General features: G+C 40.8%; 1 protein-coding gene across 1 annotated transcript in view; it reads left to right on the forward strand.

Annotated features, from left to right (window-relative positions):
* Positions 1-15,613, forward strand: part of dnah12 (dynein, axonemal, heavy chain 12) — a 184,148-nt gene that overhangs the window by 97,567 nt on the left and 70,968 nt on the right. Inside the window, exons 40-50 of the mRNA XM_034172638.1 lie at positions 442-697; positions 821-1,117; positions 3,264-3,442; positions 5,577-5,769; positions 5,916-6,077; positions 6,196-6,390; positions 12,650-12,783; positions 12,868-13,030; positions 13,114-13,194; positions 13,283-13,459; positions 13,561-13,692. Of these exons, the coding sequence (XP_034028529.1) occupies positions 442-697; positions 821-1,117; positions 3,264-3,442; positions 5,577-5,769; positions 5,916-6,077; positions 6,196-6,390; positions 12,650-12,783; positions 12,868-13,030; positions 13,114-13,194; positions 13,283-13,459; positions 13,561-13,692 (1,969 nt within the window). The remainder of the gene's footprint in view (positions 1-441; positions 698-820; positions 1,118-3,263; positions 3,443-5,576; positions 5,770-5,915; positions 6,078-6,195; positions 6,391-12,649; positions 12,784-12,867; positions 13,031-13,113; positions 13,195-13,282; positions 13,460-13,560; positions 13,693-15,613) is intronic.

Below are 15,613 nucleotides of genomic sequence, written 5' to 3' on the forward strand. Positions count from 1 at the left end.
TCAGCACTGTGGATTCTCTATAAGCCTTTTTGGCTTCCGCCGCTCCCTTGCACATCACTTATATTGTATTTTCTTTTTTCTCTCTCTTTTATTGTTTTATGTATATACATTATTTTTGTCTGAGTTTTATTTTGTGCTAAATAATCAAATCACATTGTTTCAATCGAACATCAGTGTACTTCCCCATTTATTACTCACTGCTGTGTGCATGTGTTAGTGAAAATTGATTCTATGCATGCCTGAAAGTGCAGGTAAAAACCGTTTGGTGTAGCAATTGTAAGTACAGGATTATTCACATACCTGTTTAACTTTGATGTCTTGCTTGTTAGTGAAATAATCTCGTTGGAGGAGGAAACTTTCAGCCACCCCTCATAATTCAGTGCATTACAGAAATTCATGCATTATTTATTAAACAGACCTTTTCCTGATATGCTCTTGTAGGTATGACTTGAAAGATACCTCTAAGATTACACTTGTTGACCTCCAGTTTATCTCAGCTATGGGTCCCCCTGGTGGTGGAAGAAATGCTGTAACATCTCGCTTTCTGCGGCACTTCAATGTTGTTAGCATTAATGCCTTCAGTGATGACACAATGGTTCGCATTTTCTCAAGCATTTTGGCCTGCCATCTCAAAACCAATCAGTTTCTACCTGAATATTTCACTGTGGGAAATCAAATGGTGACAGCTACTATGGAAGTGAGTTCTGTTAAGACAAACTTGAAATCTCCATGTAATTTTGTCTACTCTTATGCTTGCATCAGTTATGTGTCATCTTGCACCTTTGGTTAGTTCTGTACTCATATGCTTAAATTCCCAAAGGTGTATAAGAAGGCCATGCAGAAACTACTTCCTACTCCAGCCAAGTCTCACTACACCTTCAATCTGCGGGACTTCTCACGTGTTATCCAAGGCTGTGTACTGTTCAAGAAAGAGTCTCTGGAGAGCAAACATACAATGATATGCTTGTTTGTGCATGAGGTGTTCCGTGTCTTTTATGACCGTCTGGTGGATGACAAAGACCGTACATGGCTGTACCAACTAATGAAGAACATCCTCCAAGACCATTTCAAGGAGTCTTTTGACAAGGTGTTTGACCATCTGAAGAAAGGCAGTGAAGTAAGTTTAGACTTTGGTTATTTTTGCTGTTAAATCTATTTATTATATGGCTGCAATGCTACACGCGCTCTGATTGGCTCATTACCGGTCGGCCGTTTTCCCATATCTGAACCGGTTACCATGACAGTCGGTGCACAACGCATACTTTTGTTCCAAACTAGGAAGCAAAAAACACGATTAAAAAAAACAAGTCGGACGTAAACATACTCCATAAATATCTAAACGGCATCTGAAAAAAACATAGATTGAAAGCTTACCAGCTAATGACCAAATCAACTGTTAGCAAGTTCTTCACGGAGGTGAAGCAAACCAGTCTGATTATGAGCCGTCACAGGCTTTCATATTTGGGCGTTACTGAAGTTTGCGCGTGTGTGTGTATATATATATATATATATATATATATATATAATAAACTAATTTATTAACCTCATTTGCTCGGTTAATAATCCTTTAATATACGATGGGCAATAGATAAGTTTTGAGACTGACCCAGAAATAGCAGTATTGCATACTGAGAAACAAACATTTCTCAACATTGCACCCAGTGACTCAAAACTTCACACATTCTCGAAAAATGTTAGAAATCACGTTCTGCATTTTCTGGGTCAGGCACAAAACGTTTTATTTATCTCTTTGTGTGTGTGTGTGTGTGTGTGTGTGTGTGTCTGTCAAATGTTGCTGAACCCTTATGGTTTTACATACAGATTTAAAAATTTTTAATAACATCAAAATAAAATAAAAAATTCCAGCTTGTCTGTATTAAAATTTACAAAATTATGACCTTTAAATCACAGCAAAAGCAAGTTGGTACAATACAATATAAATTAAATAAAAAATACCAGGGACAAAATAAAGGTATGCATAAGTGTGGGCACCCTTTACTATAACAGCTAAATCATCACTTTTACAGCTAGTTTTCTTGAGACAAGTCATGGGATGCACACATGATGATTTCCACATTAAAAAATGACTTGAAGTTCATTTATATAAATCATGACAAAACAGAAACTATTGTTCTGAATGGTAAATCTGCATAGAGTCGACAGTTCGTAAGACTGAATGAATGAATGCGATATTCGGTGACTTGGAAATGCTCTTGTAACCAATAAGCATACCCTGATTGGTGAAAACATAAAAAATAAAAAACGTTGTGTAAGTGTTTATATGTGTTACATTTTGTTACACATATGTTATATTAAAGGGTATGGGTATGCATACTTAATTTTGTTGCATTGTTTTTCTATTATTCATCTTGGAGGAATCCTGACAATAAATAAATGTCAAAATTGACTTTAAAAAAAATCTACAAATTGACAAGTTTAAAACATGGCATTAACACTGAAGTACGTGAACCTTTATTCTTCTACTATTGACTCACTTCAAGAAAGTGACCTTTGATTCATCATACTTGTGCTAAAGACTCTCATCCTCTCCTGGTAACTGAAATTGGTCCTTTATATTCTGCAATCTTGAGTCTTGGAGATTTGTTTTTTGTTGTTTTTTTAAAAAAAAAAAAAAATTGTTGAAGTCAGGGAGGCATTTTACATCAACTACAGTGGAAATATGTACTATAAATTGTCTCTGTAAATTAAACATTGAAGTGATAAAAAAAAATGCATAACTTACAGTTATTTGAAACACTATTTTTGTTAACGAATCACATTTAAATGATAGGAAAATCATGCTATCTAAATTGCCCTACTGGAAGAAAATTTGTAGTACAACTAGTCCAAATCATAGTATTGTAATTGTAAGGTTAAACACTCTTCATTGCAACTTAGATATAATGCAGTTATTGAGAGGTGATACAGTTTTGAATTATGAGACATTTAAATGATCTTGCACAAGGGTGTGCAAGTGTATTTCAAAAAGCTCTTGGCCTCACCCAGAAAATGACATCTTGAGCCTTCAGATACTTTTATATCCAGGTGAGGCTGAGGACCTTTTGAAGTACTCTCATAATCACTTCTATTGTATATTAGACATATTAGCCTTAAGTTTGCTAGTCATGATTATAGTGCTTTTCCTGTTTACTAGCATCAAAGGTATTTAAAGCTGTACGTTTCATGAACACAAGTATGGTTTGAAATAATTAGGAAGGATCTGTAGGTTGTAATATGTGTGAACAAATTTCTTCCCATCACAGCTGGTTGAGGAAGACATGCGGAACCTTCTGTTTGGTGACTACATGCATCCTGACCAGTCAGATGGTGAACGACTGTATGCTGAAGTGTCCTCTGTAGAAAGCTTTGCTCAAGTAGTGGAGTTGTGTCTTGAGGAATACAACCAGATGCACAAGAATCGCATGGACCTTGTAATCTTCCGGTAAATTACTTTTGGAGTCCAATACAATTCAGTTCCAATATCATTTCAACTATGTCACTGAAAAGACTTCATGTGCTGAAACAGTTGAAGCTGCATTGGAAATATGAAGTAATTTCTCTCATTTAGAAGCTTTTCACTTTTTCTAGGAAAAGTGAGATAAATATTTGTAGAGTAGATATACAAGACTGCAGTTGGGATAAATTACGCATTTAAAGCTCCAGCATGTAGAATTTATGTAGATTATTAGCAGAAACAGAAAGTATTATTCACAACCACCTGTTCGTTCATGGATTCAAGGATTCAAAAGAATTTTTTTGTCATATGCACAAAGGAACATGTTCCCTGCACAGTGAAATGTGTTTACTGCATTTAACCCATCCTAATTGCCAGTTAGGAGCAGAAGTCACCTTTAGGCACCCGGGGACCAGCTCCAGATGTATATCCTGCCTTAGGTCAACAGCAGGGCTGAGCAAACCATGACCAGCCTCGTGACGACAGACGACACACATAACACACAACACACATAAGCCGGCCCGGTACATGAACACATATAAAAAGCACACACAAGGTAAAACTTGGGAAAGAAAAACCTTCATTGCTGCTGCATTGAATCATGCAGCAGCAATGCAGGAAAAAACCCATCAGCACAATGAACAATGATCACACACAACAACAGGACGAGAGATGACGACCGAGATTTGTAAGAGTCCAGTTATCAGACAGAACACCCGGAGGCCGCCTTTAGGTGCCATCAATGGCCTTGTTCGTCCATTCTGGAGGGAGGAGGGGCCCAGCCCTGAACAGTGCACAGTCAACGTCAGAGCTGGAGAAGCTGAGGGCGGGGGGAGACCAGGGGAGTGAGGCATGAACGGCGTTCTTCTCCAGGAGGTTTTTATCACAGCGGCCTTGAAGTGGAGCTATGTTTTGGGAAGCTGAATGAAAATCCAGATTAGCAGACGCCTGAAAGATTCCACAGTCTGAGACAGTGTGGCTTTCAATACATCTGAATTAGGAGAGAAGATGTGGTCATTACTGACGATCAATGCGGTTTTCCAGTGCAGCCATTCTTCCGGAGATGGTATCCAACGCACGGTTAACACCCACCGACTGAGCTGACACTGCCCTTCCAATCGAATCAATCATGTGGGGCAGCCTGGACGGGCCAATTATTGCCGCTTCCACTTACTTAATTTTCTGATAAACCAGCGCTATGCCCGCTCCACACAGCAGGAACCGGGTCACCACCATGCCAAATATATACACATCTTCGACATCCTCCACAGACAGCGTGTAAAGGCACATGACCTCCCTTACCAAAAAATAGTACTGATAAGTATATAAAAAGTAAACTGGAAGTATACTTGAAACATACTTGCATGTACTACTTTTTGGTAAGGGCTGCCATTTCCTCCAACTGTCCATAACATAACCCATCACATGTGTCCCGGCAGGACAGGTCAGGTCCTCCGCTCCCGAGTGTCTTGTAGAAAAAATAGTGTGAATTGCGTTCAGAGACCACTTTAACAGTTCCATTTTTGCTGTTTCCAGAAGAGCAAAGCTGGCAGCCTCATGGACAACACGCCACAGAAGCAGGAAAGATAAGGAGGGAGGGAGAAGAGAAAAATGCGACTGTCTCGGCCAAGAGCAAGGAGGCAAAAAAAAATCAGTGACTACTTAACCTGCAAAAACAAATTGATGTGTTTTACGAGATTACAATGACTCCTTCATATTTATAGGGAAAAGGGCCCCCTCAAGGAGGCCACCATATTGTATTGCCATATTGATAGTATAGCTGAAAAGGAACATATCTACTCCACCTTTCACATATTGCAGTGCGACTGGAAGAGCGGAAGACTGGAAAACTGTAATGTGTATTGGTTTCTAGTGCAGGCTAATTAGATTGAGAAGCCTCATTTTTATGATTGGAGGATCATAAGAAGGAAAGTGAGTATGAATCCCCACAGCAAAATAACCAAAAATATGAAGGAAAGCAGAATTGTGACAGGTGATGGCATAATGCATTCTACACCCTCAGCATAACATGATACTAAATTCTATACACTGTAGTTTTAAAGTTGGCTCAAGATTTGCATGAGAAACAGATTAACTGAGAAACATTTTTTTCTTCATCTAGCTATGTTCTCGAGCACCTGTCCCGAATCAGTCGTATATTGAAGCAACCAGGAGGTAATGCACTTTTGGTGGGAGTGGGAGGCAGCGGACGCCAGTCTATGACCCGACTGGCCACATCAATGGCCCATATGGCCATATTCCAGCCAGAGATTACGAAAAGCTATGGCATGACAGAGTGGAGAGATGACCTCAAAGTAAGCTCGATGTATCAGTAGTCCAGTCCTGTGACCTAACATGTTACAACATTGCAAATATCTTAATGGATTTTTTTTTTTTTTTTTTTTTTTACATCTTACATTTTGCCACCACAGTTCCTCACAATGCGCTGTGTCCACTATAGATGTTGTTGAAGAAAGCTGGAATGAAAGGTGAGAAGACAGTGTTTTTGCTAACTGATGCGCAGATCAAAGATGAGGCTTTTCTTGAAGATGTGGACAGTGTCCTGAACACGGGAGAGGTGCCCAATCTCTTTGCTGTTGATGAGAAACAAGAAATACTGGAGGTGGGCTCTGAAAAAGCTATTCCTAACCTGACAGAATATAGTAAATATTTTATAAAGACCATATTGGCTTGTATTTAATATTGCTGTTTTAAATCTTACATTTCCTTTCTTTCTTCAGACTGTTCGTCCCATTGCTCAGGGTGGTGATAAGAATTTGGAGTTGAGCCCTTTGGCTCTGTTTGCCTTCTTTGTGGCACGCTGTAGGGAGAACTTACATATTGTTGTTGCCTTCAGTCCCATCGGGGATGCATTTCGAAATCGCCTGCGTCAGTTTCCATCTCTGGTCAACTGCTGTACTATTGACTGGTTTCAGGTATGCAAGTATATTTAATTGCAATAGAACATACATGCCAAAAACACAGTAAAAATATTGACAACTGTTGTTTTTGTATGTGTATTTGTCTGTGGTGGATAAGTAATTCAGCCATGCATTGTCTAATTCATCTGAACTCCCTGTTTGAGAGAGAAACCAAATGAGTGTAAAGAAAGTCATAAATTAGCTAACCAGTCTTGACTTCCTCCTCCTCTGCTTGTGATGCTTGTTGCTTTCTCGCAATGTGTTGAATTCGCTTACTGGATTCAATTCAGTTAAATTTATTTAATTTATATAGCGCCAAATCACAACAAAGCTGCCTCAAGGTGTTTCACACAAGCAAGGTCTAAACTTACAAACCCCTAGAGCAAACACACAGGCAACAGTGGTAAGGAAAAACTCCCTCTGATGATATTGAGGAAGAAACCTCAAGAAGACCAGACTCAGAGGGATGACGCGCTGCTTGGGCCATTCTAACAGTTACAAGGTTTTTACAAAGGTTTACAAAGGTGAAGAAACAGAAAACAGGAAATCAAAACAACATGACATAATAACAAAAGAATGTTTATTTGATGAGAAGTCCATGCAGGGGATTATGACACAGGCAGGGGTCATGCAGCTGTACTCATGCCGTCATTGGGCCTGTTCCTGCGGCAATGTCCATTCCAAACACAGACTGCAGTATCAGGGCTGTGAAAACTCCGCGGATTTCTTCATGGGGGGGTGTTTGATAGTCACTGAGTTTTTAAAATGTCTATCGCAAAGTGTTCTTTTTTTACAACATCGCGCAAGTTTTATAAGTCCGCGGTGGTCCTTTCTGTGTGACACAAATCGGTGTCCTTGGATCCACGGAGGTTCGAGGAGAAAAAAGCCTGGCTGTTGCGACAGTTATCGTAAAGCAGGACTGGTTGGTTGCTGCGGCAATGCTTAAGCTAAACGTAGCATGTGGATATCACAAACCTTTAGAGCTCTAAAGTTTTTAAAAGAAGAATTGCGCAGCACGTCTGTGTCACGGACTGACGTCGGACAGAGAGAAGATGGCAAGAAAGACTGAAAAAGTCTGATAAGGACAAGAATCCATGGAATTGTCGCTGGCTTCATGAACACACCTGAAAGAAAAGGGAAAAGTAAACTGTGCCATCAGGAAACACGGTAAGAATTTTTCTCTTTCTGGAAAATGAACGTGCTGTTCAAACAGGATTTTTGAAAAGATTATGTGACTTTTTCATGAATCTAGACTTTCTTTCATTGGGAAAAAGAATGGCTTTGAATGGATTTACATGAATTTACACAAGAATATAAATGAGTTTTTTAATACGAAGTGTATATTTTGCCGGATACGGCAAACACGCACCTAGCGATATTTGACTGGATCTCCTCGCTGATTGGCTGTAGTTCAAATGATGTCATCATAGAGGGTATTTCAACGTGGCAGCGTTCTTGGCATTGTGTTGCGGCACCCTCGGCATTGAGTGTTGGTGCTAATTTTTCATCTTTAAATGCCATTTTGGGTGCCATGAAGTCCTTTGAATCGGAACAGAAAATCACCTACTGCTGGAGGTATTCTCGGACACTAAAAGCAGCTCGAGGGATTCTCGGACGCTAAAAGCGGCTCAAATTGTGGCATAGCTGTGCCCGAAATTATTTCCTCCGTGTGGTGAAAATTATTTCCACTGTGCCCAAAATTATTTCCACCGCCGCGCCCAAAATTTTTTCCACCGGCGCGTTTCGCCACGTGGTGTAAATAGTTCGAGGGTTTCTCGGACGCTAAAAGCAGCTCAAAAACGTGGCATGGACGTGCCCGAAATTATTTCCACCATGCCCGAAATTATTTCCACTGCTGCGCCCAAAATTATGTCCACCGGCGCTTTTCGCCATGCAGTGGAAATAATTTTGGGCACAGTGGAAATCATTTTTGCAGTCTGTGTAGGGAAAGGATGATAAACAAAACCTGCAAATTCAAGACAGAATAAAAGCGAAAATACAGAAGCACGTGTGTTTATCCTGTTTTTTCTCTTAGTGTCATGTCTGCAAAACCTTCGATCAGTCCACCCTTGAAAATAGTGAATGGTAAAATATGCCAAATTTAAATAATGAAAATCACCAATATCGAGCTACTATCATGAATGTGAAATAAGGAGATCTTAAACTCTGATCGCCTTTAAGTTACCGCCCGACCGCGGCCGTTCCGTTCTGTCGTGAATAAATTTAGACGGCAGGCAAAACCTTTTGCCGGTGCCGCGAAATATCATCCAGTTCAACTTTGCCGAGGGCGCCGCCATGTTGAAATAAACTCTCGGATGATGTGATTTGAACTAGCCAATCAGTGAGGAGATCCAGTCAAATATCACTAGGTGCATGTTTGCCGTATCCAGCAAAATATAACCTGCCTTTTTATTAATGTAGACTTTTTTCATGGGAAAAAGATGTGCTGTGAGTGGATTTACAGGAATTTACACAAGAATGTGTTTTTTTTACTATAAGGTATGTTTTTGATATTTTACCACGATTTTCAAAGTATTCTCCAAGCTTTAGCTGTGGTTGTTGCTGTAAAATGCTGTAACAGTCTTTTCAGTCATCATGAATTTCATGTAGTTTAATTATTCTGAGTTAATGCATTATTTGCTTTACAATTAAAAGGAAAATCATACCAGGTCCTACTTCCACGTTATTTCACCATGATCATTGACTGTTCAAATGAAAGGTTGAATACAGGGTCTTAAATATGCACTAATTTTGAGCTTTTTTTGTTCCAGAAGATGCTGAAAATGTATCATTAGATAAAAAATTAATTTGGTTTCTGGGATCCCACGGGGCCCAAGACCCCAGCTCCTGGGGGCCTATGCCCCCCACACCCCCTGCAAATTTTCCTCGGATTTCAGAATTTTCATTTCATAGCCCTGAGTATGCAGTCTGGCAGTCTGTCAGTCTGGCACCCTGTTTCAGTAGCCATCCCGCTATCCGTACCTCGGACAGAGAGAAAACGTCTAGATTCAGTCTTCCGGAAAAACTACACCTAAGATATAATTCATCAGCAGTAAATTGACAGTATTTTCTTTGCTTTCCTAAGGTGATCACCAGCTGCTAGCCCTAAGCTTCACTAACAGACTCAGAATTTAAACTGATATTCAAGAATTCAAAGTGATATCGATGTCTCGCTGGACTAGTTTAAAAGTCCGAGTTTAAAAGTAAGAAATTTCAGGACATCCAGCTTTTTACTAACGCAAAGCAATCCTCTTAAGGATTTTATGTGTATGAGATTACCAGCAATTATCGGCATATACGACTGAGTATCATCAGCATAGCTATGAAAAGTAATCTCAAAACGCGCAATATATGCCCAAGGGGTGCTATATAAAGAGAGGAAAACAGGGGGCCTAAGATGGACCCCTGTGGAACCCATATTCCATGTCACCAAGGTTAGAGGTAGTGTTGTTGTACAAGACACAGTGACAACTGGTCAGATATGTCAACCATGCAAGGACATTCCCAGTAATCCCAAAATGATTCTCCAGCCTATTAAGTACAATACGGTGATCCACCATATCAAACACAGCACTAAGATCTAACAGCACCAGAACCGTAGTGTCCGAATCCATTGCTAGCAAAATATCATACTTTCGTGAGAGCCGCCTCTGTAGAATGATATGTTCTAAATGCAGACTGCAGTGGCTCAAAAAGATTATTCTCAGTAAGGTGGTCTATGAGCTGCCGTGAAACCACCTTTTCCAGAATTTTAGAACAAAATGATAGATTTGATATTGTCTATAATTTTTCAATACACTTGGGTCAAAATTTGATTTCTTAAGTAGTGGTTTAATCACTGCAGATTTGAAACATTTAGGAACAGCTCCTGAGGTTAATGACAAATTAATAATTTTCAACACAGTTGGTCCAAGAGTAGGTCACAGGTCTTTAAACAGTTTTGTTGGTATCAGGTCAAATCAGCAGATTTTGTCAGCGCATCCAGTGAGATACTATCAAATTCTGTTATAGGTAATATATCAGCGATGGCACCCACCTCGATAACAGGGTGTAATGGCAGAATTAAGGCATCCTGGTAGTCTAATTTCATCTGTTTTCTTCTCAAAGTAATCTAAAAATCTTGGACTGTAAAAGGAGAGTGACTTACAGGTTGTCCTCCATGAATAAGTGTTGCCACTGTGTCAAACAGGAACTTTGAATGATACTTGGATTAGTGTATAAACTACAACAGGCTCAATTGTTTGATTTTAGGGTTACAAACACTTTTGATTGTTAAACTTTATTTTTTTCAAAAGTAAACTGAACTAAAGTTAATAAACTAAATTATGTGGAAACTAATTGGTATGGTAACTGTTTTCATATTTTCCTGTAAAGTTGATCCATTAACAAAAAAAGGTAGCTTTGTTACTCTGTTAGCTGATTAGCTGAACCGTGTGTACCACCACAGATATACTAGATACGGCCAAACCTGCCCCTGAGCGGATCACGGCCCCGCCATCTTGAAAAGGTTGAAGAACTGCAGCTGTCAATGAAAAATGCATGCTCTGCGCTTGTAATCACTGTCGATTCTCTGGTCGTCTTCTCCGCCGTTATTTACATTTAAGATGTGAAAACTTGTGCTTAGGTCAATTCAGATCAGTAGATTCGATTTTCTGAAGTTAGATTTATCATAACTGTTGATCCTTTCTCTCTATAAGGCTGCGAATGGAGCGTAAAGTGGAGCTTCTGTCAATAGAAAACTCATGTCAACAGTCCTTTTTTTTTCTCTCTCTCTCTCTCTCTCTCTCTCTGTGCTTTCACAGCGAAGGATTAGAATGAAATCATGTGCGGAAGAGGCAAAACAGGTGGTAAAGCCAGAGCCAAGGCGACGACTCGCTCCTCCCATGCTGGATTGCAGGTTCCAGTCGGCTGTGTACACCGTCTGCTGGGGGGGGGGGGGGGGGGGGGGGCAGCTGTGCTTGAGTGTCTGGCCACTGGGATCCTCGCGCTAGCCGCCTGCGCTGCTCGGGAAGGTCACAATGGGAAGACTTCTATCATTCCCATCACCTGCAGCTGGCTTTTTGTTTTCCTCTCTGTGCTTTGACAGCGAAGGATTACAGCGAAATCATCCTGTGCTGGCCCGCAGCTGCCAGCCAGCTGCGCCCTCCACCCGCCGAGGAAAAGCACCCACGCAGAGTGCGTGGGTACCGGAGCCCCCACCCACCTGGCACCCGCGCCCGCCACTTGAGCACCCACCCGCCAAGATCCCGAACCGGTCGGCAATGCCGCTCATGAGCTCTTCGTCATTGGGTGTCTGTAACAATGAGGAATGATACAACACAGAAGCCTGTTTTGCCTCTTCCGCACATGATTTAATTGTAATCCTTTGCTGTGAAAGCACAGAAAAAAAAGAGGACTGTTGACATGAGTTTTCTATTGACAGGAGCTCCACTTTACGCTCCATTCGCAGCCTGGGGAAAGGATCAACAGTTATAAGTCTGACTTCAGAAATCGAATCTACGTATCTGAATTGACCTAAGCACAAGTTTTCACATCTTAAATGTAATTAACGGCGGAGAAGTCGGCCAGAAAATCGACAGAGATTACAAGCAAAGAGCATGCATTTTCCACTGACAGCTGCAGCACTTCAAACTACAAACATGGCAGGGCCGCAATCCGCTCGAGGCAGGCCTTTTCTACAGGTCTTGCCTATCTAGTAAATCTGTGCTTACCACTGTTTCATGTATCATGTTTCTGTTGTGTGATTCTGGTCTCTGTCAAGATAGACTTTGTGAGTTTGATGTGCATTACTTCCTTTTCATGTTCTCACATGCTATTTTAGACGTGTTGGATTATTCTTCATGTTACCTCGTGTCCTTCCCCATGTTAAGATTATTTGTTGGGCTGTATTTCGGATGAATTTTACTGTTGTGCAGCTGTCTCTAATTGTAATCCTTCCTCCTCTCTATATCAGTGTATCCCTCTGTAGAGTGCTGCTTGTAAGTCATTGTTTCCTACATGTTTCCAGCCTTCTTGTGTAACCTGACTTTTGCCTGCCATTCCTGGTTGTGATCACATCATTTTACTGATCTCTGTATTCTGAACCTTTGCTTGTCCTGCAATTGCCCACCTGATCGCTACCTGACAGCTCTGCCTTTGAACCATCCCTGTGTTTGTGAAATAAAGAACATTGAACTTGAACCATCTGGTCTGTTCTCTGCGCTGGGGTCACATCTGAACTCTGACCGTTACACACTGCTCGATTGAATATTCTCTCATCTCTCTGCCCTGACAGCCATGGCCAGAGGAGGCTCTTGAGCGTGTAGCCAACTCCTTCCTAGGGGCGCTGGAGATGAGTGAAAATGAAAGGCAGGAGGTCATATCAGTTTGCAAAATATTTCATACCTCTGCCCAACAGCTATCAAAAAAGTACGAGTTTTGCCTAATTATGAGTCTGAGCATTGCAAGATGATCTAATAGCTGATCCTTCTCATACTGTTGATTTTATTGCAGATTTCTTTCTGAGCTTGGTCGACATAACTATGTGACACCCACCTCTTACTTGGAGCTGATTGCAGCTTTCTGCCAGCTCCTCACCCAGAAAAGAGATGCTGTCATGAAAGCAAAACTGAGGTATTCCAATGGCCTGGATAAACTTGCCTTCGCCGAATCTCAGGTATATGCAGCACTAAAGTGTATATATATATTTTTTTTGACTGCGTATATTGTATTGCTCATTTGTACAGTGTATTTCTGTAGGTGGAGCAGATGAAGAAGGAGCAGATGGAGCTCCAGCCGAAGCTGGAACAGTCAAAGATAGAAAATGCTGAAATGATGAAGGTGATCTTCAAGTATTTTTTTTCCTTTTTTGTTTGTTTAATAGACACTGAGCTTTTATGTGTATTTTATTGCAAGTGATGAATTTCAGGTGATTGAAGTGGAGTCTGTGGAGGTCGAAGCCAAGAGAAAAGTTGTGAGTGTTGAAGAGGAAGCAGCAACTGTACAAGCCCGTGAGGCTGAGGCTCTGAAGAATGAGTGTGAAAGTGACTTGGCTGGAGCCATACCCGCCCTGGAGGCTTCGCTGAAAGCCTTGGACACCTTGAAGGTAAACAATCTGTAACCACACTGGTTCATTAAATCAGGATAAGCAACTCAGAACTTTGTAGATTTGATAAACACATAAGTTTTGCTGCTTCTTTCTTACAGCCTAGTGATATCACCATTGTGAAGTCAATGAAACATCCTCCCTCAGGTGTGAAGCTGGTGATGGCAGCTGTGTGTGTGATGAAGGAGATTAAGCCAGAAAAAGTAGCTGACCCCACTGGAACTGGAAAAAAGGTTGAATTCTTTGTGATAAAATTCTGTTTTTAGGATATTTACGGTGCAGTCAGAAAGTATTCACAGCGCTTTTTCCACATTTTATGTTACAGCCTTATTCCAAAATGGAGTAAATATTTTTTTTCCCTCAAATTTCTACTCACAGCAGGAAAAAGTTTATTTATAATTAAAGCTTTATTATTAATAATAATAATAACAAAAAACTAAGAGATCACATGCACATAAGTATTCACACTGCGCAATAATTTATTGATGCACCTTTGACAGCAATTACGGCCTCATGTCTTCTTGAATATGATGCCACTAGCTTGGCGCACTTGTCTTTGGGCAGTTTTGTCCATTCCTCTTTGCAGCTCCTCTCAAGCCCCATCAGGTTGGATGGGGAGCGTCAGTGACCAGCCATTTTCAGATCTCTCCAAAGATGTTCAATCAGATTCAGGTCTGGGCTCTGGCTGGGCCACTCAAGGACATTCACAGAGTTGTCCTGAAGCCACTCTTTGATATCTTGGTTGTGTGCTTAGGGTCATTGTCCTGCTGAAAGATGAACCATCACCTCAGTCTGAGGTCAAGAGTGCTCTGGAGCAGGTTTTCATCCAGGATGTCTCTGTACATTGCTGCAATCATCTTTCCCTTGATCCTGACTAGTCTCCCAGTTCCTGCTGCTGAAAACATCCCCACAGCATGATGCTGTCACCACCATGTTTCACTGTAGGCATGGTGCCTGGTTTCCTCCAAACATGACTCCTGGCATTCACACCAAAGAGTTCAGTCTTTGTCTCATCAGACCAGAGAATTTGTTTCTCATGGTCTGAGAGTCCTTCAGATGCCTTTTGGCAAACTACAAGCAGTCTGCCATGTGCCTTTTACTAAGGAGTGGATTTTGTCTGGCCACTTTACCATACAGGCCTGATTGGTGGATTGCTGCAGAGATGGTTGTCCTTCTGGAAGGTTGTCCTCTCTGGAGCTCTCACAGCGTGACCATCAGGTTTTTGGTCACCTCCCTGACTAAGGCCCTTCTCCCCCAATCGCTCAGTTTAGATGGGCGGCCAACTCTAGGAAGAGACCTGGTGGATCCAAACGTTTTCCATTTATGGATGATGGAGGCCACTGTGCTCATTGGGACCTTCAAAGCAGCAGAAATGTTTCTTTGTCCTTCCTCAGATTTGTGCCTGGAGACAATCATGTCTCAGAGGTCTACAGACAATTCCTTTGACTTGATGTTTGGTTTGTGCTCTGACATGCACTGTTAACTGTGGGACCTTATCTGTAGATAGGTGTGTACCTTTCCATTTCATGTCCAATCAACTGAATTTATTCCAGGTGAACTCCAATTAAGCTGTAGAAACATCTCAGTGATGATCATTGGAAACAGGAGTTCAGTTTTGAGCTAAATGGCAATGGCTGTGAATACTTATGTACATGTGATTTCTTATCTAATCTAAAAAGATCTAAATCTAAAAAAAAAAAAAAAAAAAAAATTCATATTGTCATTATGCAGTATTGTGTGTAAAAGGTTGACAAAAGAATAAATTTCATCCATTTTGGAATAAGGCTGTAACATAACAAAATGTAGAAAAAGTGAAGACCTGTGAATACTTTCTGGATGGACTGTACGTATGTTTTTTTTTAAACTTATACAGTAGTGTGAGTCGTAAATGTGTCATCAAAGAGATAGATAGGTTCCCACAGACTGCAGACTACCTGTAGAGCTACATGCAAGTCTTTCAGCATACCCGGATCAGATTTATTTGATGTTTGCTGTTTTGCTGAAGGATACACAGATTGGAGTATCCAGGTTTTGATCTCCTGTTGGATGATCTGCGCTACCTTTTACCCTTGTGAAGCACATTGGGGGCAGCTTTTCTGATGGCACAATATAAATGAATTGAATTGAACTGAATAAATTGACTTAAATGTTGTG

This window comes from Thalassophryne amazonica, chromosome 6 (genome assembly GCF_902500255.1).
Source record: "Thalassophryne amazonica chromosome 6, fThaAma1.1, whole genome shotgun sequence".
Classification (NCBI taxonomy): Eukaryota; Metazoa; Chordata; class Actinopteri; order Batrachoidiformes; family Batrachoididae; genus Thalassophryne; species Thalassophryne amazonica.